This window comes from Saccopteryx leptura, chromosome 10 (genome assembly GCF_036850995.1).
Source record: "Saccopteryx leptura isolate mSacLep1 chromosome 10, mSacLep1_pri_phased_curated, whole genome shotgun sequence".
NCBI lineage: Eukaryota > Metazoa > Chordata > Mammalia > Chiroptera > Emballonuridae > Saccopteryx > Saccopteryx leptura.
In genome coordinates this window covers 48,873,364-48,897,570 of record NC_089512.1, presented here as the reverse complement: position 1 = coordinate 48,897,570, position 24,207 = coordinate 48,873,364, and the positions used below count along the sequence as shown (strand labels likewise).

General features: G+C 43.2%; 1 protein-coding gene and 1 non-coding gene across 7 annotated transcripts in view; one reads left to right on the top strand and one right to left on the bottom strand.

Moving 5' to 3' along the window:
* Window positions 1-24,207, bottom strand: part of TAMM41 (TAM41 mitochondrial translocator assembly and maintenance homolog) — an 85,469-nt gene that overhangs the window by 9,100 nt on the left and 52,162 nt on the right. For 4 of the 6 annotated variants that reach the window (XM_066350791.1, XM_066350792.1, XM_066350795.1 and 1 more), the window contains exons 6-7: window positions 5,758-5,923; window positions 3,663-3,725 (exon numbers count right to left, since the gene is read on the bottom strand). In XM_066350791.1, the coding sequence (XP_066206888.1) occupies window positions 3,663-3,725; window positions 5,758-5,923 (229 nt within the window). Of the gene's footprint in view, window positions 1-3,662; window positions 3,726-5,757; window positions 5,924-24,207 lie in introns of those variants that run through there. The other 2 variants (XM_066350794.1, XM_066350793.1) reach the window with 2 other exon arrangements.
* Window positions 22,930-23,005, top strand: TRNAT-GGU (transfer RNA threonine (anticodon GGU)). The gene has a single exon. It is a non-coding gene; the product is annotated as a tRNA-Thr (tRNA).

Sequence of the window (24,207 nt, the reverse complement as noted above, 5' to 3'; positions counted from 1 at the left end):
GATTAATAGCCAGAACCACCCAAGCAAACAAAAGCACCTCATCTCAGCCTTGCCAGGATAAACCAATAGAAAAACAGATTAAATAAATATCTTTTATTTTATTATTTTTTTTTCTTCATTTCTGAAGCTGGAAACGGGGAGAGACAGTCAGACAGACTCCCGCATGCGCCCGACCGGGATCCACCCGGCACGCCCACCAGGGGCGATGCTCTGCCCACCAGGGGGCGATGCTCTGCCCATCCTGGGCGTCGCCATATTGCGACCAGAGCCACTCTAGCGCCTGAGGCAGAGGTCAAGGAGCCATCCCCAGCGCCCGGGCCATCTTTGCTCCAATGGAGCCTTGGCTGCGGGAGGGGAAGAGAGAGACAGAGAGGAAAGCGCGGCGGAGGGGTGGAGAAGCAAATGGGCGCTTCTCCTGTGTGCCCTGGCCGGGAATCGAACCCGGGTCCTCCGCACGCTAGGCCGACGCTCTACCACTGAGCCAACCGGCCAGGGCCTAAATAAATATCTTAACCGGAAACGCAAAGCTATGTACCCGAGTGGTAGAAATATCTTCAGGGACACATTGCTACTAAACCTTTTTTGACTCTTTGGCTGAACCTTTCCAAAGATCCAGGACGGCCACATAGTGTCCTTGGGCCAAACACTCAGCTGTGTATCCAGGCAGCTGGGGTGAGACATTAAGAGGCACGACCACGCCAGCTCCCTGGCAATCTTAACCCAGGGATCAGAATCAGGCTGAAAGATCACTCCCATCTTTGTGTTACCTCTGAGCCATTTATGCACTGTTACTACTGCAAATTTCTATTTATGTGCCTATTGTCCTTTCTAGACTATGAATTTTTTTTTATTTTTTAGACTACGAACTTCTTGAAGGCAGGATGGTGTTTCGTATTCATTTTGTATTGTATGCTACATGGCTAGTGCATGAGCAAAGTTCAGTAGGTGGTTACATAAGAAAGACTGAACTATATAAATCCATCCTTTAACAATACCAAGCATTGGAAAGAATGGTGAGAAACAGGAACTCTCATTTACTACGAGTGGGACTGATGTAACTACTTGGGAGGGCAATTTGGCTATATCCAAAAATATGTTCAAATGTTTAAGCCCATAAATCAAGAACAGAAAATAAAATATTCAGAGAACAAAAAACTAAAAAGAGCTCCTAGAAATTAAAAATATAGTAACAGAAATAAAAATACTTGCCTGACCAGGCAGTGGCGCAGTGGATAAGAGGACCCAGGTTCGAATCCCCCAGGTAACCGGCTTGAGCGTGGGCTCATCTAGCTAGAGCGTAGGCTCACCAGCTTGAGTGTGGGTTTGCCTGCTTGAGCCTGGGATCATGGATGTGATCCCATGGTCACTGGCTTGAGCCCAAAGGTCACTGGCTTGAAGCTCAAGTTTGCTGGTTTGAGCAAAGGGTCGCTGGCTCAGCTGAAGCTCCTCCCATATGAGAAGCAATCAATGAAGAACTAAGGTGTCGCAACTAAGAGTTGATGCTCCTCATCTCTTTCCCTTCTTGTCTGTTTGTCCCTGTCTGTCCATCTCTCTCTCTTTCTCTCTCTGTCTCTCTCACTAAAAAATAAATACTCAATAGACGGGTTGGAAGCTTAAGTTGAGAAAATCTCCCAGAATGTAAGATAAAAAGGTAGAAGAGATCAACATAGGAGAGAAAAGAAAGAAAACCAAATGACTAGTCTAAGAGGTTCAATATTTGAATAAAAAGAGTTCAAAGAAGAAGAAAGAAAACAGATGGAAAGAAAGTAAAAAATAATAAATAAAAAATTTTCATATATTCTGAGTATCCAAACTGACAGAGCAATGAGTATTGTAACAGATAAAACAGACATCAAAGCACATCAGAACACTGTAGGAAAATGAAGACCCAACAAGGCCTCACAAAAGAACAGACACAGAGGATCAGTAAGCAGAATGACTGACTTTGTCAACAATCCTAGAAGTGAGAAGATAGTTGAAGCAATGACATTAAAATTCTAAAGGAAAATTATTTCCAATCTCCATGCAGCCTACGTCAATTATGTATAGGACGCTAGACTAAAGATACATTTAGAAATACATGGTCTCCAAATTTGCCTCCCATGTACCCTTTCTTAGGAAATTACTGGATGGTGTGCTTCACCAAAATGAGTGTGTACACCATGATGACAAAAGAATGAGATACAGGAAGAGGGTATCCCTCACATGAGACAGGTGAAACAATCTCTGTGGGCTAAAAAGGTTGTGCAGAAAAGGAAAAGTGTGTTATGTGGCTCACCTATGAATCTCATAGCCTAGTCATATAGTGTAGACCAGTGGTAGTCAACCTGGTCCCTACCGCCCACTAGTGGACATTCTAGCTTTTATGGTGGGTGGTAGCAGAGCAACCAAAGTATAAATAAAAGATAGATTTAACTATAGTAAGTTGTTTTATAAAGATTTGTTGTGCCAAACTTAGCGAAAATCCGACATAAAGTACTTGGTAAGTAATTATTATTATATGCTTTAACTTGCTGTAACTCTGCTTTATAAATTTTACAAAGTAAAGTTACTTCCCTACTTTATAAATCACCATTACTGTAGAACTGGTGGGCGGTTAGAAAATGTTACTACTAACAGAGATACAAAAGTGGGCGGTAGGTATAAAAAGGTTGACTACCCCTGGGGTAGACTCTGAAGACCAACTTTACCGAAACTACAACATGACTAGTAGGAGGACAGAGGGGTGGGAGGCATGAGTGTGTGGTGAAGCTGGGTAGAGGAGCTGAATTCTAATCTACCACAGTGAGAAGTCAACAGATAATGCCTAAAATGGAAAAGCAAAGAAGCAGTAATATAAGCTTATTATTTAGTGAATTGGCAGTGAAGACAAAAATAACCCACCAAGAGAGTTGGAAGTGGTTGTCTCTGGAGAGGGGAAGTGGGGGAGGAGGACAAGGTACTGCTGCTTCTGCAACAATATGCATGTGTAACTCCATAAATAGAAAAATGAGGGAAAAACTTGTAGTTATTCAGAAAACTTAAGAGGGGCAGTAAAGCCTTCCAACCATACCTCATATGGTTTGACTTTTTAAAATTTTATTTTCCTATTATCTTTTTCTCTTTTTCTTTTTTTTAGTGAGAGGAGAGGAGGCAGAGACAGATTCTTACATGCGCCCCAACAGAGATCCACCCGGCAAGCCTGGCAAGCCCACTAGGGGGCGATGCTCTGCCCATCTGGGGATGCAACTGAAGCCATTCTTTAGCATCTGAGGTGAGGCCATGGAGCAGTCCTCAGCACCTGGGGCCAATTCACTGTAATCAAGCCATGGTTGCAGGAGGAGAGGAGAAGAGAGAGAGGGCAAGAGGGGGAGGGGTGGAAAAGTAGGTGGTTGCTTCTCCTGTGTGCCCTGACCGGGAATTGAACCTGGGACTTCTACACGCCGAGCCGATGCTCTACCACTGAGCCAGCTGGCCAGGGCCTGGTTTGACCTTTTTAGATGACCAGATTACAGTGCTGTCTGCCTGTCTGGTCATTATTGCACTATTATAGTTTATGAACATCAAAATTCAGCATTTCACAAGTACCTACAGGATACAGACAAAGCCTTAGATTTTAACCAGGGGTGCTGAGGCCACTCAATCCAGCAGCTTCATTAAGTATAGATTTTCTAAGTTCTTACCAGCAGTGAAAAGGCCTTTGGTGCTCTGTCTCAGACTAGAAGGTCTCACGATTGCTGAAAGCCCTGTGAAAAAAAATACCAACAAGGATAACAAGGATGCCAAAAAAGCCAGATGTTAGTCATCTCAACACTTTTAAAACCTGAAACTAAACATTCTTTCAGTTATTCAATAAAACCAGCAAATCTATCTCTGTCCTGATGTCACAGAATGACAGTGAAAAGGGTATCAGGACTGAGGGCCAGGAGACTCGAGTTGCCAGCCATGTCACCAACCAGCTATATAAGCACAGTCATATACTACAGCTGGGCCTAGGCACCTCCTCACCTTAAAACAGGGTGGGTTAGGTAACCTTCAAAGTTGCTTTTATCACTTAAATCTAAGTAAGGTCGCTGATCCTCAATTCCAAGATATAAAAAAGATTAAAAAAAAATCAAAATAAATAAACCAAATGTTTTGCCCTGGTTGGTGGTGCAGTAGATAGAGCATCATCCTGGAGAACTGAGGCTGCAGGTCAAGCCCCAGGCAGGGCACACACGAGAAGAAATCAACAGCACAACTAGGTGGAACAATGAGTTGATGTTTCTCTTTCTCTCTCTCTCCTTTTCTCTTTCTCACTTAAAAACAAAACAAGAAACAAACAAAAACCACAAATATTTCTGCTCAGAAATAAAACTTTCAATCTGAAAACACACAGAGGACTCCTCAGTAAGGATCAACAGTATAGTCCCACATGCCCTATGAAAGGCAGCAGAGATCACACAATGACCAAAATCATGTTAAAAATAGATGAATGAATGAATGAATGAATGATATGCCTCCATGTTTTTCTTCAGAATAGATATCTGGTGACCTAAACATATGCTCTGACAACTTGGGGCTGGTTCCTGAGAGAGGGTGTGTGGGCCCACCAGTTGTAGCTAATGTTCAATATTGTCACTGTGTATGTCTAGCACAGTGGCTTGTACCTTGGAGGGTTAAATACTTAACTAAGCTCAGTTAAGTACTTAGTCAATGAAATAGGAGAATGCACTCATCTGAGGGAGGGAACTATTTTCAATTACAAAATTATTACCTTTTAAATTACCTTTAATTTACCTCATAAATTACCTTTAACACCTCAAAGGAAAGTGCATCTCTGAAGATAAGGGTCAGATTTTTTGGTAAATATTAGGGAGGCCCTAGGGATAACGTGCAGAACATAGGCGTGTGAGGGGGAACCTGCTGAACACACAGGCTCTGAGACACGCTGAACAGGAGCTGGCTGATGAAGCTGTGTTTTTAATATTATCTGATGAAAGTGTGTTCCTGCCCTGGCCGGTTGGCTCAGCGGTAGAGCGTCGGCCTAGCGTGCGGAGGACCCGGGTTCGATTCCGGCCAGGGCACACAGGAGAAGCGCCCATTTGCTTCTCCACCCCTCCGCCGCGCTTTCCTCTGTCTCTCTCTTCCCCTCCCGCAGCCAAGGCTCCATTGGAGCAAAGATGGCCTGGGCGCTGGGGATGGCTCTGTGGCCTCTGCCTCAGGCGCTAGAGTGGCTCTGGTCGCAATATGGCGACACCCAGGATGGGCAGAGCATCGCCCCCTGGTGGGCAGAGCGTCGCCCCTGGTGGGCGTGCCGGGTGGATCCCGGTCGGGCGCATGCGGGAGTCTGTCTGACTGTCTCTCCCTGTTTCCAGCTTCAGAAAAATGAAAAATAAAAAAATAAAATAAAATAAAAAAGAAAGTGTGTTCCTGATATTATAAAAGCATTAAAAATGTCACCAGTCTCCTTCCTTCTCAGACCACCATGAAGAACACAGGCTTGTCTTTAAAATAATTGCTAAAAGTTATGCTCTTGAGACCAAAGAAATATTGTTTGCCCCCTTTGTCAGTGATTTAGGACCCAGGAATTTAAAACTAGAAATAGTTTTATACCACACTACTTCAAACAAATGAAAATTTAAATTTCCCCAGATTGTTGGTGTTTTCTTCTTCCCAGAAGCAATCTATCTCTTGATCTCACCAGGTAAGCAAGAATAAAGAATATGTCACAGTCATAATCAAAGTTTGCTTTTACCCATGGCCAGCACTTCCTCAGTGTCAAATTCATAAACATACCTAGTCGTACCACCTCTCCACAGTCAGGATCATGAGCAAGTTGTAATAAAGTTTCTTCCACATCTCTGTTTTTTCCAGGAGGGTCCATAATATGGTTTATTTGTTGCTGTAACACTTTGGGCAATGTCATTAGCTGAGTGAATTGTCCTTCTGGGCTTTTATCTATCTGAGGGAAGAAAAATGATGTCTATGGAAAGTACTTTGAATTGTATAAATATTCAGAGACCATGGCTTCTCTGTAAAGTTACACAAATATATATAAATCCATATGCTAGACTACACAGCATGCTAAGGAGATAGTCTCCTTTCTGAAACTAAATGCATAAGTGTTCAGAATTTTAAGTTCCTTCAAAAAAGCCAATTCATTACCTATAATATTTCATTTTTGCATGAGAAAAGAAGAGATGCCTGGATCCAACGATCAATTTCTGACTCTCAGTTTTAAAATTTCTATTTGTCTTAAATCCAACAATAAAAGGAAGTAAGGCTTCAGCTAACAGTCACTGAGGCCCCAGCAAATCCAGGCACTCAAATTACTTCTTCCATTTTAAACACAAGGACAGAGTAACATAGCCAGGATCATATAGTCAGTAAGAGAGAGTGGCATCTAAATTTATGTCTCCTGCCTTTAAGGTCTTTTATATATCATGTTGTATTTCATGAACTGTAGGAATAAAGTGATAATAAAAGCTAATCATATTCACTTTTAATCCCCTAATACATAGTAGGTACTCAAAAAAACCACTGGTTGAATAAATCTTAGCTGTCATTATTTCTTAAACAGGCGGTTACACCAATGAATTCTGTTCCTAACATATTCATCAAATTGAAAGATAACTATAGAAGCCTGACCAGGCAGTGGCGCAGTGGATAGAGCGTCGGACTGGGGTGCAGAGGACCCAGGACCGAGACCCCGAGGTCGCCAGCTTGAGCGTGGGCTCATCTGGTTTGAACAAAGCTCACCAGCTTGGACCCAAGGTCGCTGGCTTGAGTAAGGGGTTACTCGGTCTGCTGTAGCCCCACAGTCAAGGCACATATGAGAAAGTAATAAATGAACAACTAAGGTGTCACAACGAAAAACTGAGGATTGATGCTTCTCATCTCTCTGCATTCCTGACTGTCTGTCCCTATCTATCCTTCTCTGACTCTCGCTCTGTCTCTGTAAAAAAAAGAAAGGTAAATATAGAAATTAAACATATAAAACTACACGTTAGACTTTACTTGGAAATCTTTGAATCAAAAGAGAGCTACAGAACAAGGCCCCACCTAGCTTCCCTAACTCCCAGTCTAATACCTCATAGAACTAAATTTTTACAAAATGGTGTGAACACTGCCTGCCTACCAAGTTGAGAACCAGTAACACTGCCCTTAGTAGCTCATCATGTTATTTTCCAAGTGCGAATCTTTCTTGTATTCTTTTAAACAAAAGTTTAGGTTTTAACTTTAAGAGAACAGTAAGAGCCCTGGCCGGTTGGCTCAGTGGTAGAGCGTCGGCCTGGTGTACAGAAGTCCCGGGTTCGATTCCCGGCCAGGGCACACAGGAGAAGCGCCCATCTGCTCCACCCCTCCCCCTCTCCTTCCTCTCTGTCTCTCTCTTCCCCTCCCGCAGCCGAGGCTCCATTGGAGCAAAGATGGCCCGGGCGCTGGGGATGGCTCCTTGGCCTCTGCCCCAGGCGCTAGAGTGGCTCTGGTCGCAACAGAGCGATGCCCCGGAGGGGCAGAGCATCGCCCCCTGGTGGGCAGAGCGTCGCCCTTGGTGGGCATGCCGGGTGGATCCCGGTTGGGCACATGCGGGAGTCTGTCTGTCTCTCCCCGTTTCCAGCTTCAGAAAAATACAAAAAAAAAAAAAAAAAAGAGAACAGTAAGAAAATAATTAGACAAACAGATGTACTAAATTTTAGATTCAGATTTTCCAGATACAATCAACTTTCTTAATTAAAATTCACTCATTCTACCACCTTTTTTATTTAACAAATATTTATTGAGTACATGCCAATATCTTGATTTTCTAGTTTTAAATACAAAATCTATGCAAAGAAAATGCTATAAAAACTCCAATAAAACTGAAGTTTTTTTATAACTTAAATATTTCATATTTACCATTAAGATGGTCCTAAATTTACAGAATTCAACCTCTACTTAGCTCTGGCTAGAGAATTATCCAAAATACTGTAAAATATGCTAGAAGTGACATTTATGGACTCATATTTTGGAGCCAAGTATTGATTTAATGAAAAAGATCATATATTTCTGTAAGACTTCACTTATGAAACTTCTAGGAACTTTAGAGATGCCAAAATGGCTTGTGTAATATGAGGAATTAGACAATAGAATTTGCTGGCCTTGGCCGGTTGGCTTAGTGTATGGCCCAGTGTATGGATATATCCCAGGTTTGATTCCTAGTCAGGCCACATTTGCTCCTCCACCCCTTGCCCCCTTCTCTCCCTCTTCCCCCCCTGCAGGCATGGCTGAATTGGTTTGAGTGCATTGGCCCTGGGCGCTGGGGATGGCTCCCTCAAGCCTCCACCTCAGGTGCTAAAAATAGCTCGGTTGCTAGCATGGCCCCAGATGGGCAGAGCATCAGCCCCGATGGGGGTTGTTGGGTGGATCCTGGTCAGGGTAGTTGCAGGAGTCTATCTCCCCTCCTCTTACTTAGAAAAGAAGAAAAAGAAAAAAAAGAAAATAGTATTTGCTACTGCTTTCTCTTGCAGAAAAGAATGCATTAGTTTTTTTGCTTGGAAACGTGTTTAAAGACAAAATATTAGGTGTTCAAATAAATTGTTATATTCTGTCTAATTATCATTACTCTTTAATTCTTCATGTTTTAATGACATGAGTGGAAGTATTTATAGTTAAATGATGAGAGTCAAATTGCATTTTAAAAGCAGATATGGGGAAAATTCACATATTGCATTTACACAAAGTATCTAGAACAGGCAAATCCACACAGGCAGAAAGTAGAAAGTTGCCTGGTGGGAAGAGAAGCCAGGGACTGCTAATGGGCATGAGATTTCTTTTTGGAGTGATGGGAGTGTTCTAAAATTAGACTGTGGTGATGGCTGCAAAACTCTGTGAATATACTAAAAACCACTCAATTTTATGGAATGTGTATTATATCTCAATAAAGCCGATACTTTTAAAAAGCAGCTATGGTTATATGATAGTGCATGCTGTTTGGCATCACCCATATCCTGGCTTCAGGGCCAAAGTACTTGTTCCACTGGCAGCTTGCACTTTCTCAGTCCCTCCCAGAACTGTCCTCAGCTAATCTAAGTTGCCTATATCCAATAACTGGAAAACGCAGAGTATAAAAGCCTGGTCTCTTTGCCTGGTGTTGGGACAACTAGAAAGGGCCATCTAGCTCCATAGTGTCACCACAGGATCAGATGAGGTCTTTGTTTCAAATCTGCCCAATCCTGATCTTACACAACTGGTACCAGCATTGGTCCTAGAATGTACACTCTAAGGTAGCATTTTGCAGCAATTATAGTGTGGAAAGCCAAATGGAAGCCTCTGAAACTGCCATTCTCACCTTCTAGCCAAAAGAGTTATTCAAAAGTAAAAACACGCCCTGGCTGATGGCTCAGTGGGTAGAGCATTGGCTTGGTGTATGGATGTTCCAGGTTCAATTCCCAATCAAGGCACATAGGGGGAATGACCATCTGCTTTTCTTCTCCTCCCTCTCCACCTTCTCTCCCTGTTCCCCTCCTGCATCCAGTGGCTCGATTGGTCAGAGCATGGTCCTAGGAACTGAGGATAGCTTGGTTTGTCCAAGTGCATCAACCCATCGACCTCAGGTGCTAAAATTAGCTCTGTACTCAAGCACCAGATAGGGTTGGCAGGTGGATCTCGGTCAAGGTGCATATGGAGTCTGCCTCATTATCCCCCCTCCTCACTTAAAAAGAAGTAAAACCATCCCAAGATATATGGCAGAGATTAGTGTCACCTGTAGACCTAAAAGATGCAGGGGTGAGCCTGACCAGTGGTGGTGCAGTGGATACAGTGTCAACCTGGGACACTGAGGTCCCTTGTTTGAAACCCTGAGGTTGCTGCCTTGAGCACGGACTCATCAGCTTGAGTGCAGGGTCGCTGGCTTGAGCGCAGGATCACTGACATGATCTCAACATCACTGGCTTGAGCAAGGAGTCATGGTTCTGCTTGAGTACCCCCTCCCCAAACACCCATCAAGGCACATCCAAGAAATAATCAATGAACAACTAAAGTGAAGCAACTACAAGTTGATAATTCTCATCTCCTCCCCCCTTCCTTCTGGTCTCTTTCTTTCTCTAAAAAATAGATGCAGGAATGTGATGTTTAATGTGTCAACTTGGCTAGGCTACTGTGTCCAGTAGGTTGGTTAAATATTAGTCTAGATGTTACTGTAAAAGTATTTCATAGATGTAATTAACATTTAAGTCAGTAGACTTTAAGTAAAGCAGATTACCCTCTATAATGTGGATGAGCCTCATCTCGTCAGTTGAAGGCCTTAAGAAAAAAAGACTAATGTCACCTGAAGAGGAAGGAATTCTGTATCCAGACTGTCTTCAGACTTAAGACTACCACATGCTCTTCTCTGGGTCTCCTATTGGTTCTGTTTTTTGGAGAACCCTGACTAATACAAAGGTTGATGGTCCCTATGCTAACTCCATTAAGAATGACCCTCAAAAAGTCCAAATGGATTCTGTAGATTGTAGGAGGCTCCGCAGACTGTAGTAGACTACCACGGACTTGACCAGGACGAGCCCCAATTACATCTACTGTGCGAGTGGTAAACCTGCTAGAGCAGATCAACACATCTACAAGTATCTGGATGAAGCCAAAGACCTGGCGAGTGCATTCTTCTCTATTCCTACTAGGAAAAAGAGAAGAAGCAGCTCAAATTCATATGGACAGATAACAGCATACCTTATGGTTTGCTTCAGGGCTATGTTAACTCCCCCATCCTCTGTCACAAGATTTTCAAAGGGAACCAGACTATTTGGATATTCTGTATAATTTCATGTTGGTCCACTACATCAATGATATGTTGCTACTGTCACCTGGTAAGAACAGGGGGCAGGTACATTGGAGGCCTGATAGAAACGGAGGTTCTAACCATGGGAATTCAAATGACTGTGCATCAAGAATTGCCCGTCATTAACTGGAATCTCTCAGATTTACCAAGTCACAAGGTCAGGCAGACTCAACTGCAATCCACTATAAGATGGAACAGGTACGTTAGCATTAGACACGAAAAAGGCCAGATGGCACAAGTAAGCTGCATATGCAGGAAACCTAGACCCCTATAATATCCACTATTGCATCATTGCTCACTGTTCTACTTCCGCATTTGTTCATGCATATGGCCACATAAAGGCTCTCTTGTGACAGGCTTTGAAGGAAGACAAAGAATAAGCTTGTTTCATGGACGATTTGGCTTATAATATATAAACCTGAAACATGCATTAGCACCTCACTCAGGGAGGAATACTTTAGGTGGTGTGCCTGGTCATCCACTTCACATGGAAAAAATGGCCCAAGATAAGACTATGCAAAGACTCATGGGGAGTCAAGAATGTTTTTTTGGTTTGTTAGGGAAATGAAAATTAAAGGATTGGAAGACTGAAGAAAAATAATTTGGGGGAGGAGGCATGTGGATGGACCTATGAAAATTAGCACAAATGTGAAGATCTTTGTATTGTATGTTAATATTTACAAGAGAGCAACAGGAGCAGCAACAACAATCAAAAGAACAATTCAGCCAGTCCATTTAAAAGCCTTGTCAGGGTTCATAAAAGTAGCAGCTATGGTGGCAAGGATAGAGGCTCTCCTTAGGACTTAATTAATACTGCTGTTGAAAGTCTATCCTGAGAGCAACAGAGTCTAACAATGAGATCCTGATACAGGACCATCTCTTGAGACTAACCAGTCACTTGGTGGTAAGTTGAGTACACTGTACTCCTTCTACCTAGGAAGGGGCAGCAATTTCATCTTTTTTTTTTTTTTTAGATTTTATTTATCCATTTTTAGAGAGAGCGGAGAGAGGGAAGAAAGGGGGAGAAAGAGAGAAAGAAAGAAGAAGGAAGCATCAACTCTCATATGTGCCTTGACCAGGCAAGCCCAGCGTTTCAAACTGGCGACCTCAGTGTTCCAGGTTGATGCTTTATCCACTGTGCCACCACAGGTCAGGTAGCAATTTCATCTTGTCTAGAAGTGATACATAGGCTGAGCATGAGTTTGTCTTTCCTGTCTACAGGACCTATGCAACACCACTGTCTCATTTTCTGACATGGTTGTACTGTAATATCACTTATGGAGTCTACTTTAGAGCAAAACAGGTGCAGGGGTGTAGCAACGAGCTCAAGACCATGGCTCCACTGTTCCTACCACATACTGCACCAAAGCTGCCAGTCTGGTAGAGCATAGTTCTCAAGGAGGGCAGTTTCTGCCCCACACCCTAAAATACCAATAGTGTCACTGTTGAAAAACCCTACGATATAGCAATAAAGAACAGATGAGGCACCAGTCTGGAGATGATACTCTGTGAAAAGGGGTGCAGCATATGTCCCACATTAATGACCATTCTATAGTGCTATGTTCCCAACTGGTAGAATACTTGGACCTGGGAACCAAGAGGTGGAAGGAGAAGTGGCCTTGCTTACCATCACTCCCAGTGACCCATTTGGGAAATCTGTGTTTTCCATCTCTACAACTTTAGAACTGTAGGTCTAGAGGTCATAGTTCCCAGAGGAGGGCTGCTTCTCCCAGAGGAAAGAGTAAGCATCCCATTAAACTTAAAGCTATGACTGCCACCAATTACTTTAGAATCCTGTGTCAAAAGTCCAGCAGAACCTGACCAGGCAGCGGCACAGTGGATAGAGCATCAGACTGGGACGCAGAGGATCCAGGTTCAAAACCTGAGGTCGCCGGCTTGAGTGCGGGGTTAATGGCTTGAGCCTGGGGCATAGACATGACCCGATGGTTGCTGGCCTGAGCCCAAAGGTTGCTGGCTTGAAGAACAAGGTCACTGGCTTGAGCCCAAGGTTGCTGGCTTGAGCAAGGGGACACTCGCTCTGCTGTAGCCCCACAGTCAAGGCACACATGAGAAAGCAATCAAAGAACAACTAAGGTGCCGCAATGAGGAATTGATGCTTCTCATCTCTCTCCCTTCCTGTCTATCTGTCCTTATCTGTTCCTCTCTCTGTCTTGCAAAAAAAAAAAGTCTAGCAGACAAAGGAATGAGTCATACCATACTGGCAGGAGGAACTGACCCTGATCATCATCAGGAGGAAGGGCTACTGATACAAATGCCTTAGTAATCCTTGCCCAATTTTGATGGTAAATAAACAAGTGCAGTAGTCACAGCCTGAGATGGGCATGTGACCAGAGTCTTAGACTCCTTAAGGATGAGGGTGTGGGACACCTCATATAGACAAGCAGAAGTGCTAGATGAGAATGAGAGGAACTTAGAATGGGTAATTGCAGAGAGAGAAGATGGGTATCAGTTGTAGCCTCAAGACCAGATATAGTGCTGGAACATAGCTCAGCCTACTAATCTTATCCTTGTGAAAGTTTCCCCAAGATAGCCCTGGCCAGTGGCTCAGCAGTAGAGCGTCGGCCTGACATGTGGAAGTCCCGGGTTTGATTCCTGGTCACAGCACACAGGAGAAGCGCCCATCTGCTTCTCCACCCTTCCCTCTCTCCTTTCTCTCTATCTCTTTCTTCCTCTCCTGCAGCCAAGGATCCATTGGAACAAAGTTGGCCTGGATGCTGAGGATGGCTCCATGGCCTCAGCCTCAGGCGCTAGAATGGCTCTGGTTGCAACAGAGCAACACCACAGAAGGGCAGAGAATCGCCCCCTAGTGGGCATGCGAAGTCTGTCTGTCTGCCTCCCCACTTCTCACGGCGAGGGGGGGGGCAGGTGGAATAGTTTCCCCAAGATAAACCAATTAAAACCTAGATCATACAGGCTTGTATATAAGCTGTAATGAGGAAATTAGAAAAGTTTATCTTCATAGTTAAAGGAAATTTCCAGCCCTTTTCCCTGGCTTGGGCTCTAGAAAGTTGGCAGCTAGGCACATTAGTCTCCCCTATCCTAATCAGAAAGTAGATAATGTCTCACTAAACGAAGTCTACAGATACTGATAATTTGGATCCTCCAATAAAACAGCCAAATCCTTGCCCCGTAACCCTATAGGGAAGCCCATCAGCCAAAAAGCTCTACACCAGGGGTCCCCAAATTTTTTACACAAGGGGCCAGTTCACTGTCCCTCAGACCGCTGGAGGGCCGGACTATAAAAAAAAACTATCGACAAATTCCTATGCACACTGCACATCTTATTTTAAAGTAAAAAAACAAAACGGGAACAAATATAATATTTAAAATAAAGAACAAGTAAATTTAAATCAACAAACTGACCAATATTTCAATGGGAACTATGCTCCTTTCACTGACCACCAATGAAAGAGGTGCCCTTCCAGAAGTGCGGCGGGGGCCGGATAAATGGCCTCAGGGGGCTGCATGTGGCCCGCGGGCCATAGTTTGGGGACCCCTGCTCTATACAGTGGTACCTTGACACATGAGTTTAATTCATTTCAAGGCTGAGCTTGTGACTCAATTTGCTTGTGTGTCAAATTGAATTTCCCCATTCAAATTAATGGGAATGCAATTAATCTATTTCAGCCCCCAAAAACCACACAAATTTTTATTTTATATGCTTTTAAGTAAGAAAATGTACTATATAAATAATACATATATGGCCCTGGCCGGTTGGCTCAGTGGTAGAGTGTCGGCCTGGCGTGCAGAAGTTCCGGGTTCGATTCCCGGCCAGGGCACACAGGAGAAGCGCCCATCTGCTTCTCCACCCCTCCCCCTCTCCTTCCTCTCTGTCTCTCTCTTCCCCTCCCGCAGCCGAGGCTCCATTGGAACAAAGATGGCCTGGGCGCTGGGGATGGCTCCTTGGCCTCTGCCCCAGGTGCTAGAGTGGCTCTGGTCGCGACAGAGCGACACCCTGGAGGGGCAGAGCATCGCCCCCTGGTGGGCAGAGCATCGCCCCTGGTGGGCGTGCCGGGTGGATCCCGGTCGGGCGCATGCAGGAGTCTGTCTGACTGTCTCTCCCCGTTTCCAGTTTCAGAAAAATACAAAAAAAAAATAATAATACATATATATACATAATAAGAGAGAATGTAAAGAAATAAACTGGTTTATGAAGTATATTTACCTTTAAGGTCAGGCAAAGATGCAAGTGGAGGGGTAGGAGACTGGCAGAGGTAGTATTCATTTCGTGCATTATCGGTTAACATAATTTACTCTTTACACACTTAATGCTGCATTTAATTGCAAAATTGAACTTACACACTAGTATGATATATAACTTTATCACTAAACTTAATTGTTATTTTTTTACTTTGTTTAATCATCATTTTCTTCACTGACTTTTGGCTTTTTCACCACACTTTCCTCGTCTTCACTTAGAGACCGTTTCAACAAAAACCTTTCCATGGAAATTTGTTTCTTCCTCCCTTTCAGAACGTTCAGCAGGCCATCTAGTGGAGGGTGGCAGAAGCTTGTGATTCAAATATCTGCTAGTGACTTAAAGCAAAAAATCCCATGAGTGACTGCTCGTCTCTCAAATTGCTTGTGATTTAAAGTGCTCATGTGTCAAGGTACCACGGTACATCACAAAGAACTTTCTCTCTGTACTTTTAAAAGTGTATTGCTCTTTAAAAACAGGCCACAAAGGACATACAAACATTTGAAAAAGGCCAATTCACTAACACATGTGAGTGAATCAACAGAAAAAGGAACAAAAAGAAAAAGACACAATATAGAGAGCAAGAAAAAAAATCCAAAATTATAATAAAAATCATTAAAGAAATAAGGAAAGATATTTACAAAACAAAAGAATGTGATAAAGCCTGACCAGGCGGTGGCGCAGTGGATAGAGCGTCGGATTGGGATGCAGAGGACCCAGGTTCGAGACCCCGGGGTCGCCAGCTTGAGTGCAAGCTCATATCGTTTGAGCAAAGCTCACAAGCTTGGACCCAAGGTCGCTGGCTCAAGCAAGGGGTTACTCGGTCTGCTGAAGGCTCACGGTCAAGGCACATATGAGAAAGCAAGCAATGAACAACTAAGGTGTCACAACGTGCAACGAAAAACTAATGATTGATGCTTCTCATCTCTCCGTTCCTGTCTGTCTGTCCCTGTCTATCCCTCCCTCTGAATCTCTGTCTCTGTAAAAACAAACAAACAAAAAAAAAAAAACAAAAAACCTGGGCTTGCCTGGTCAAGGCACATATGGGAGTTGATGCTTCTAGCTCCTCCCTCTTCTCTTTCTCTCTCTCTCTGTCCCTTCCTCTCCTCTCTAAAATGAATAAATAAAAAAAAAGAATGTGATAAAGAAGAAAATTCAGAGGTAATTAACATATCAATAGAAGTATTAGATGATCAATTTGAAAAATTCTTCTAGAAAGCAGAAAAAAACCCTAAGGAAACAAGAGGAAAGGGAAGAAAAAGAGATCGAATCCGGCAGATCAATAACCAACTAAGAGGAATTTCAGAAAGAATAAACTAAAAAAGTGGATATGAAGAAATAATTACAGCTTGACCTGTGGTATGTGCAGTGGATAAAGCATTGAACTGGAACTCTGAGGTTGCCAGTTCAAATCCCTGGGCTTGCCTGGTCAAGGAACATATGGGAGTTGATGCTTCCTGCTCCTCCCCTCCTTCTCTCTCTCTCTTCACTCTCTCTCTCTTTCTCCCCTCTCCAAAATGAATAAATAAAAATTATTACAGAAATAATAAAAGAAAATCTCCTAGAATTGAAGGTTGCAAATTCCAGACTGAAAAGGTTCATGAAATACCAGAATAATAAATGAAAAACAAAGATATACAAAGACAAGGCAAATCATGAAATATAAAGGTACTGGAAAAAGGAAAAGATCCTAAACAATGTCAGAGAGAGAGAGAGAGAGAAAAAAAAAGTCACTTCCAAAGATAGAAAATCTGATATCATTAGACATTAAAATTTTTTTTACATTGAATTGAGAGAGAGAATAAGAAAGAGAAGTAGAAAAAAAGAAACATCAGATACTCATTGTTACACTTAGTTGTTCCAATTAGTTGTGCACTCACTGGTTGCTTCTCACAGGGATTGAACCTATGTCTTTGGAATGCCAGGATAACACTCTATCCACTGAGCCACCCAGCCAGGGCTTGTTATTAGACTTTTAAATGAATCACTAGAAACTAGATGAAATGAAGTTATGATTTAAAATTCCTAGGGAGAATGACATCAGAGTAATGGCAGCGTGAGAGATACTCCTGACCTCTCCCCTTGAAATTTCAACAAATTGAACAACTACAATGCAGTGAAGGAACCTCAGCTGGGCTTGCAGGTGCGCCTAAAAGATTCACACACTGAATGGATTAAAGGTGGGATAGGGTGAAAGGGGGGCGGAAGATAAAATGCACTCACAGTGGGCTTTGGAGAGGAGAGGAGACAAACCCAGAGTGACTGGGTTCTTTTTCTCTGCTGGACTATGAGAATGAAAGATGCTTGGGCTCTCTGGATTTTGTCTGAGGGGTATAGAGAAGGGAACTAGGAGTGGCTGGGTCTCCTTCTGCCAAAGGAGTGGTGAGACAGAGGGGCAGAGGGGGAGGTAAACCAAAGCAGCCAGAGCACAAGGTCACAGCCAGTGTTCCCATGGTCTGCCTGCAGCCTGCACTCAGCAGAGACAGATAAAGCTAAAGTGCAGCCCCCAGCCTTCCAGATTCTGCCTCCCTCACCTCACAATACGGAGAGTGGAAGAGACAAACCTCACAGCTAGATCTCCAGAGCCACTCTCTTCCCTGAAGAAAGGAGGTGCTCCATGTCCAGTCCACCGGTCTGTTGAGACGTGGGAAGGAGTGCCTGGAAGCCTGAAACTACCACTGTTAGAGCCATAAAGCCCTTATAACACGCTCCACCCATCAACCCAACTGTGGCCTGCCTACATCATTGTGACAGCAACATCTCAGTGAACAGCCCAGGAATTTCATAGAGCTAAAAGTTGTAATACAGCGACAACTACTGGAAGAAACCTCTCAAAACCAAAAATTATTTTTCCCTTTTCCCCCTTTTTCCTTTTCTTCCTTCTTATTCCTTTTCCTCTTTCATTTTTAAAAATTTTTATATTTTCATTATTGTTTGTGGGTATTTTGTTTTTATTTTTTTCTTTGCTTTTGATCTTTTTTACTATGGTTGTTCTTGTAATTTTATAAATTTTTATAATTTTGATTGTTATATTTTTAAAATATTCCAATGTCTTCAGGGGTTTTTTTTGGTTAGGATTCTTAACTATACCACTCTCAAATGCCATCAAGGAAGAAGAAATCAAATACCATGGCTACACAAGACAGAGACGTATTACAGAAAGAAAATGAAAAATCTCCTGAAAAAAAAAATCTCAAGTACATGGAAGCCTTGGAGTTAAATAATAGAGAATTCAAACTTAAAGTTCTGAAAATACTCAATGAAATGCGAGAAGATACCAATAGGCAACTTAATGAGCTCAGAAAACAAAGTAATGAACAAAATGAATACCTCACAAGGAAATTGAAACTTTAAAAACAGAGATGAAGGGGAGACAAGATAGCGACGGAGTAGGCGGACGTACCAACCTCCACCTCCCAGAACCAAAGTGGATTACAAACTAATTTCTTTTTTTTTTTTGTATTTTTCTGAAGTTGGAAATGGGGAGGCAGTCAGACAGACTCCCACATGCGCCTGACTGAGATCCACCCGGCATGCCCACCAGGGGGGGATGCTCTGCCCATCTGGGGCATCGCTCTGTTGCAACCAGAGTCATTATAGCGTCTGAGGCAGAGGCCATGGAGCCATCCTTAGTGTCCGGGCCAACTTTGTTCCAATGGAGCCTTGGCTGTGGGAGGGGAAGAGAGAGACAAAGAGGAAGGAGAGGGGGAGGGGTGGGGAAGCAGATGGATGCTTCTCCTGTGTGCCCTGGCCGGAAATTGAACCTGGGCCTCCTGCATGCCAGGCCGACACTCTACCACCGAGCCAACTGGCCAGGGCTGATTACAAACTAATTTTAAGAACCATCATCTAGTAAAACCAACTTTGGACTAAACTATGAGGACTCTTCAACCAAGGAACACTGAAAAAGGCACACTGAGACTGGTAGGAAAAGCGGAAATGCGGAGAAGGCTGCCCAGCTCCCTGGAGCGAACGGCAGCCGGGAGAGACTCGCGTGGGGGGAAGTGAGTTTAGCAGAGAGGGGAGGGTCCTGAGTCCCAGGAACAAAGTCCCAGTCTGAAGTCCCAGAGCCTAGAAGAGGTGTATGGACAGTATTTAGCTGGAAACAAGACAGGATACTGTTTGTGAGAAAGAGACTGATTTCACAGACCCAGGATTCTTCTTAAAGGGACCACGCAGAAAACCTCTCTCACAACCCCTCACCTGGGGCTCTGGGGGATGAGGAGAGAGGAGAGGACCAGAGTAGAAGGAAGAGAGTGTAATCTAGGAGGCATAGGGAGAAACCTTTTGAGAGACAGCCACCCTAACCTCTGGGACGAGTCACTCCCCAAATCTGAAGTGAATATTTCCCCTGGAAACAGCAATACCAGCAAAGGGAAGCAGGAAACCAGTCAAACAAGCTCTCCTGCGGCACTCAGAGCAGAATTGCTTAGAAGGAGGGAGCTTTGGGGACTACAGTAGTGAGTGTTAGGGTCTGAGCTGCAGCGCCCCACCCACATGGCTGAGGGCTCGCCCGAGGGTAGGCGGTGGCGGGAAGCTGGCTGGATACCACTGAGGCCCAGGTGTGAGCTCAGTCTTGCCCGGCTGGGGAGGAGGAGATATGCAAAAGTGGTCAAGCCCAGCTGCTGACCACCTGCAATCCAGCCTGCAGGGGAAGGGCAGGAGCCCCGGAAGGGGCGGAGACCTGCCCTGGAGCAAGGGCGCAGGAGCACAGCCTTGCCCTGCTCACGAAACTAAGGCTTGTGTCCTGACTTAGGAGCCGGCTCCTCCTGCGGGGGTGGAGCCAAAAGCCCAGAACAAGCGGAGTCCCGCTACTGAGCGTGGACATGCACTCCTGCCCAGCCTGTGGAGCCAAGGCTTACAGCTGTCCCACGAGCATGCTCCTCCTGCAAGGGTGGGTGAAATACCAGAATCAGGCAGAGACCTGCAACTGAGCAAAGGTGCTCGCCACTCTCCTCAGTACTGAGCATAACGCCACCCGCGGGGGCAGGGCAAAGGCCAAAGCCACTGAGGCTTGTACACCCGAGCACATGATAACAGCCACTCTCGTGAAGGAGAGGCAGAAACCACAGCAACAGCCCCAGTGGGGAGGCACTGGCAACGCCCATAACTGAACACCCAAGGCAGCAACAGCAGAGGGGGTGGCGGGCCTGCAGACAGACCACAAGTAGGGAACACAGAGGCCACACCCAGTGGACTCCAGTTGCCAAAACCTTCTTTTACACAGACAAGATGAGAAGGCAGAGAAATGCAACACAAATGAATCAAGAGAAATCCCCAGAAAAGGACCTGAATGAGTCAGACATAACCAAATTACCAGACGCACAGTTTAAAATAACAATTGTCAGGATGCTCAAAGATATTAGAACAATAGATGGTCATTACGAACACCTAAATAAAGAGATAGCAAGCCTGCCCAGGCAGTGGCGCAGTGGATAGAGCCTTGGACTGGGATGCAGAGGACCCAGGTTCGAGACCCCGAAGTCGCCAGATTAAGCGCGGGCTCATCTGGTTTGAGCAAAAAGCCCACCAGCTTGAACTCAAGGTTGCTGGCTCCAGCAAGGGGTTACTCGGTCTGCTGAAGGCCTGCGGTCAAGGCACATATGAGAAAGCAATCAATGAACAACTAAGGTGTTGCAATGCGCAATGAAAAACTAATGATTGATGCTTCTCATCTCTCTCTGTTCCTGTCTGTCTGTCCCTGTCTATCCCTCTCTCTCTCTGAAAAAAAATAAAAAGAGATAGCAAATATAAAAAAGGACATTGAAATAATTAAAAAGAATCAGTCAGAAATGACAAATACAATATCAGAAATAAAGAACACAACAGAAGGAATTAAAAGCAGGATAGATGAAGCTGAGAATTGAATCAGCAAGTTAGAGGACAAGATAAATAAAGGCATGGAAGCAGAGCAGAAAAAAGAAAAGAGACTCAAAAAGTCTGAGGAAATTCTAAGAGAGCTCTGTGACAACATAAAGAGAAATAACATCTGCATCAAAAGGGTTCCTGAAGAAGAGAAAGAAGAAGGGATAGAGACTTTGTTCAAACATATCATAGCTGAAAACTTCCCTCAATTAAGGCAGGAAAACGTCTCACAAGTTCAAGGAGGACAGAGAACTTCGTTAAAGAGAAACCCAAAGAAATCTACACCAAGACACGTCATAATTAAAATACCAAAGCTAAGTGATAAAGAGAAAATATATTAAAAGCTGCTAGAGAAAAAAAGACTATCACCTACAAAGGAGTCCCCATAAGGATGACTTCCGACTTCTAAACAAAAACGCTTGAGGCCAGAAGGGAATGGCAAGAAATATTCAAAGTAATGCAGTACAAGAGCCTACAACAAAGACTACTTTATCCAGCAAGACTTACATTTAAAATTGAAGGAGAAATAAAAAGCTTTCCAGACAAAAAAACAACAACAAAACCTCAAGGAATTCACTACAACCAAACCAAGGCTGCAAGAAATGCTAAGTGGCCTATTGTAAACAGATGAAAGGAGAAAAAGAATATATAGGAAAAGAGAAATACAGTTTTAAAGAATAAATGGCAATAAACAACTACAAATCAATAATAACCTTAAATGTAAATGGATTAAATGATCCAATCAAAAGACATAGGGTAGCTGCATGGATAAGAAAATAGGACCTATACATATGCTGTCTACAAGAGACACACCTTAAAACAAAAGATGCACACAGACTGAAGATAAAAGGATGGAAAAAATATTTCATGCAAATGAAAATAAAAAAAAGCTGGGGTAGCAATACTTATATCAGACAAAATGGACTTTAAAACAAAGGCTATGGTAAGAGATAAAAAAGGTCACTACATAATGATAAAGGGAGCAATCCAACAGGAAGATATAACCATTATAAATATCTATGCAGCTAATACAGGAGCACCTAAATATATATATAAAGCAGACTTTGATGGATTTAAAGGGTGAGATCAACAGCAATACTATAATAGTAGGGAATTTCAATACCCCACTAACATCACTAGATAGATCCTCAAGAAAGAAAATTAACAAAGAAACAGCAGACTTAAAGGACATACTAGATCAACTCGATTTAATAGATATGTTCAGAACCTTACACTCTAAAGCAGCAAAATATACATTCTTTTCAGGTACTCATGGTACATTCTCTAGGATAGACCACATGTTAGGGCACAAAAGCGGTCTCAACAAATTTAAGAAGATTAAAATCATATCGAGCACTTTCTCTGATCACAATAGCATGAAACTAGAAATAAACCACAACAGAAACACTGAAAAATACTCAAACACTTGGAAACTAAATAGCATGTTATTAAATAACAAATGGGTTAACAATGAGGTCAAAGAAGAAATAAAAAAATTCCTAGAAGCAAAGGATAACGAGCATACATCAACTCAAAATTTATGGGACACAGCAAAAGCAGTCCTGAGAGGGAAGTTCATAGCACTACAGGCATACCTCAAGAAGCTAGAAAAAGCTCAAATACACAACTTGGCCCTGCATCTAAAATAACTAAAAAAAGAACAACAAGTAAAGCCCAGAGGTAGTAGAAGGAAGTAAATAATAAAGATCAGAGCAGAAATAAATGATATAAAGGCTAAAGAAATAATACGGGGGATCAATGAAACCAGGAGCAGGTTCTTTGAAAAGGTAAACAAGATCGATGAACCTTTAACCAGACTCACCAAGAAAAAAAGAAAGAGCACTCAAATAAATAAAATTAGAAATGAGAGTAGAGAAATAACTGACACAATAGAAATACAAAATATTGTAAGAAAATACTATGAAAAACTGTACGCCAAAAAACTAGACAACCTAGATGAAATGGACAGATTCCTAGAAACATGTAATCTTCCAAAAATTAATCTGGAAGAATCAAAAAACCTGAACAGACCAATTACAACAAATGAGATTTAAACAGTTATCAAAAACTCCCCGCCCTGGCCGGTTGGCTCAGTGGTAGAGCGTCGGCCTGGTATGCGGAAGTCCCGGGTTCAATTCCCGGCCAGGGCACACAGGAGAGGGGCCCATCTGCTTCTCCACCCCTCCCCCTCTCCTTCCTCTCTGTCTCTCTCTTCCCCTCCCGCAGCGAGGCTCCATTGAAGCAAAGATGGCCCAGGCACTGGGGATGGCTCCTTGGCCTCTGCCCCAGGCGCTAGAGCGGCTCTGGTCATTACAGAGCGACGCCAGGGAGGGGCAGAGCATCGCCCCCTGGTGGGCAGAGCGTCGCCCCCTGGTGGGCAGAGCGTCGCCCCCTGGTGGGCGTGCCGGGTGGATCCTGGTTGGGCGCATGCGGGAGTCTGTCTGACTGTCTATCCCCATTTCCAGCTTCAGAAAAATACATAAAACAAAAAACAAAAAACTCCCCAAACAGAAAAGTCCTGGGCCTGATGGCTTCACAAGTGAATTCTACCAAATATTCAAAGAAGAACTAACTCCTATCCTTCTCAAGCTATTTCAAAAAATTCAAGAGGAAGGAAGACTTCGAAACTCCTTTTATGAGGCAAGTATAATTCTGATTCCAAAACCAGGCAAAGATAACACAAAGAAAAAAAATTATAGGCCAATATCCCTGATGAATTTAGATGCTAAAATCCTCAACAAAATATTAGCAAACCGGATCCAGAAATATATGAATAAAAATCATACACCATGATCAAGTGGGATTTATTCTTGGGAGGCAAGGCTTGTACAATATTCACAAATCAAACAATGTGATTCATCACATAAAAAAAAGGAAGGATAAAAACCACATGATAATTTCAATAGATGCAGAAAAAGCATTTGATAAAATCCAGCACTCATTCATGATTAAAACTCTCAGCAAAGTGGGAATACAGGGAACATACCTCAACATGATAAAGGCCATCTATGACAAACCCACAGCTAACATCATACTCAATGGGCAAAAATTAAAAGCAAACCCCTTAAGATAAGGAACAAGGCAGGGTGCCCTCTTTCACCACTCTTATTCAACATAGTTCTGGAAGTCCTATCCACAGCAATGAGACAAGAAAAAGAAATAAAAGGTATCCAAATTGGAAAAGAAGAAGTAAAACTATCATTATTTGCAGATGATATGATATTGTATATAGAGAACCCTAAAGTATCAGTCAAAAAACTACTAGACCTAATAAATGAATTCAGTAAGGTGGCAGGATATAAAATTCATACTCAGAAATCAGAGGCATTTTTATACACTAACAATGAACTGT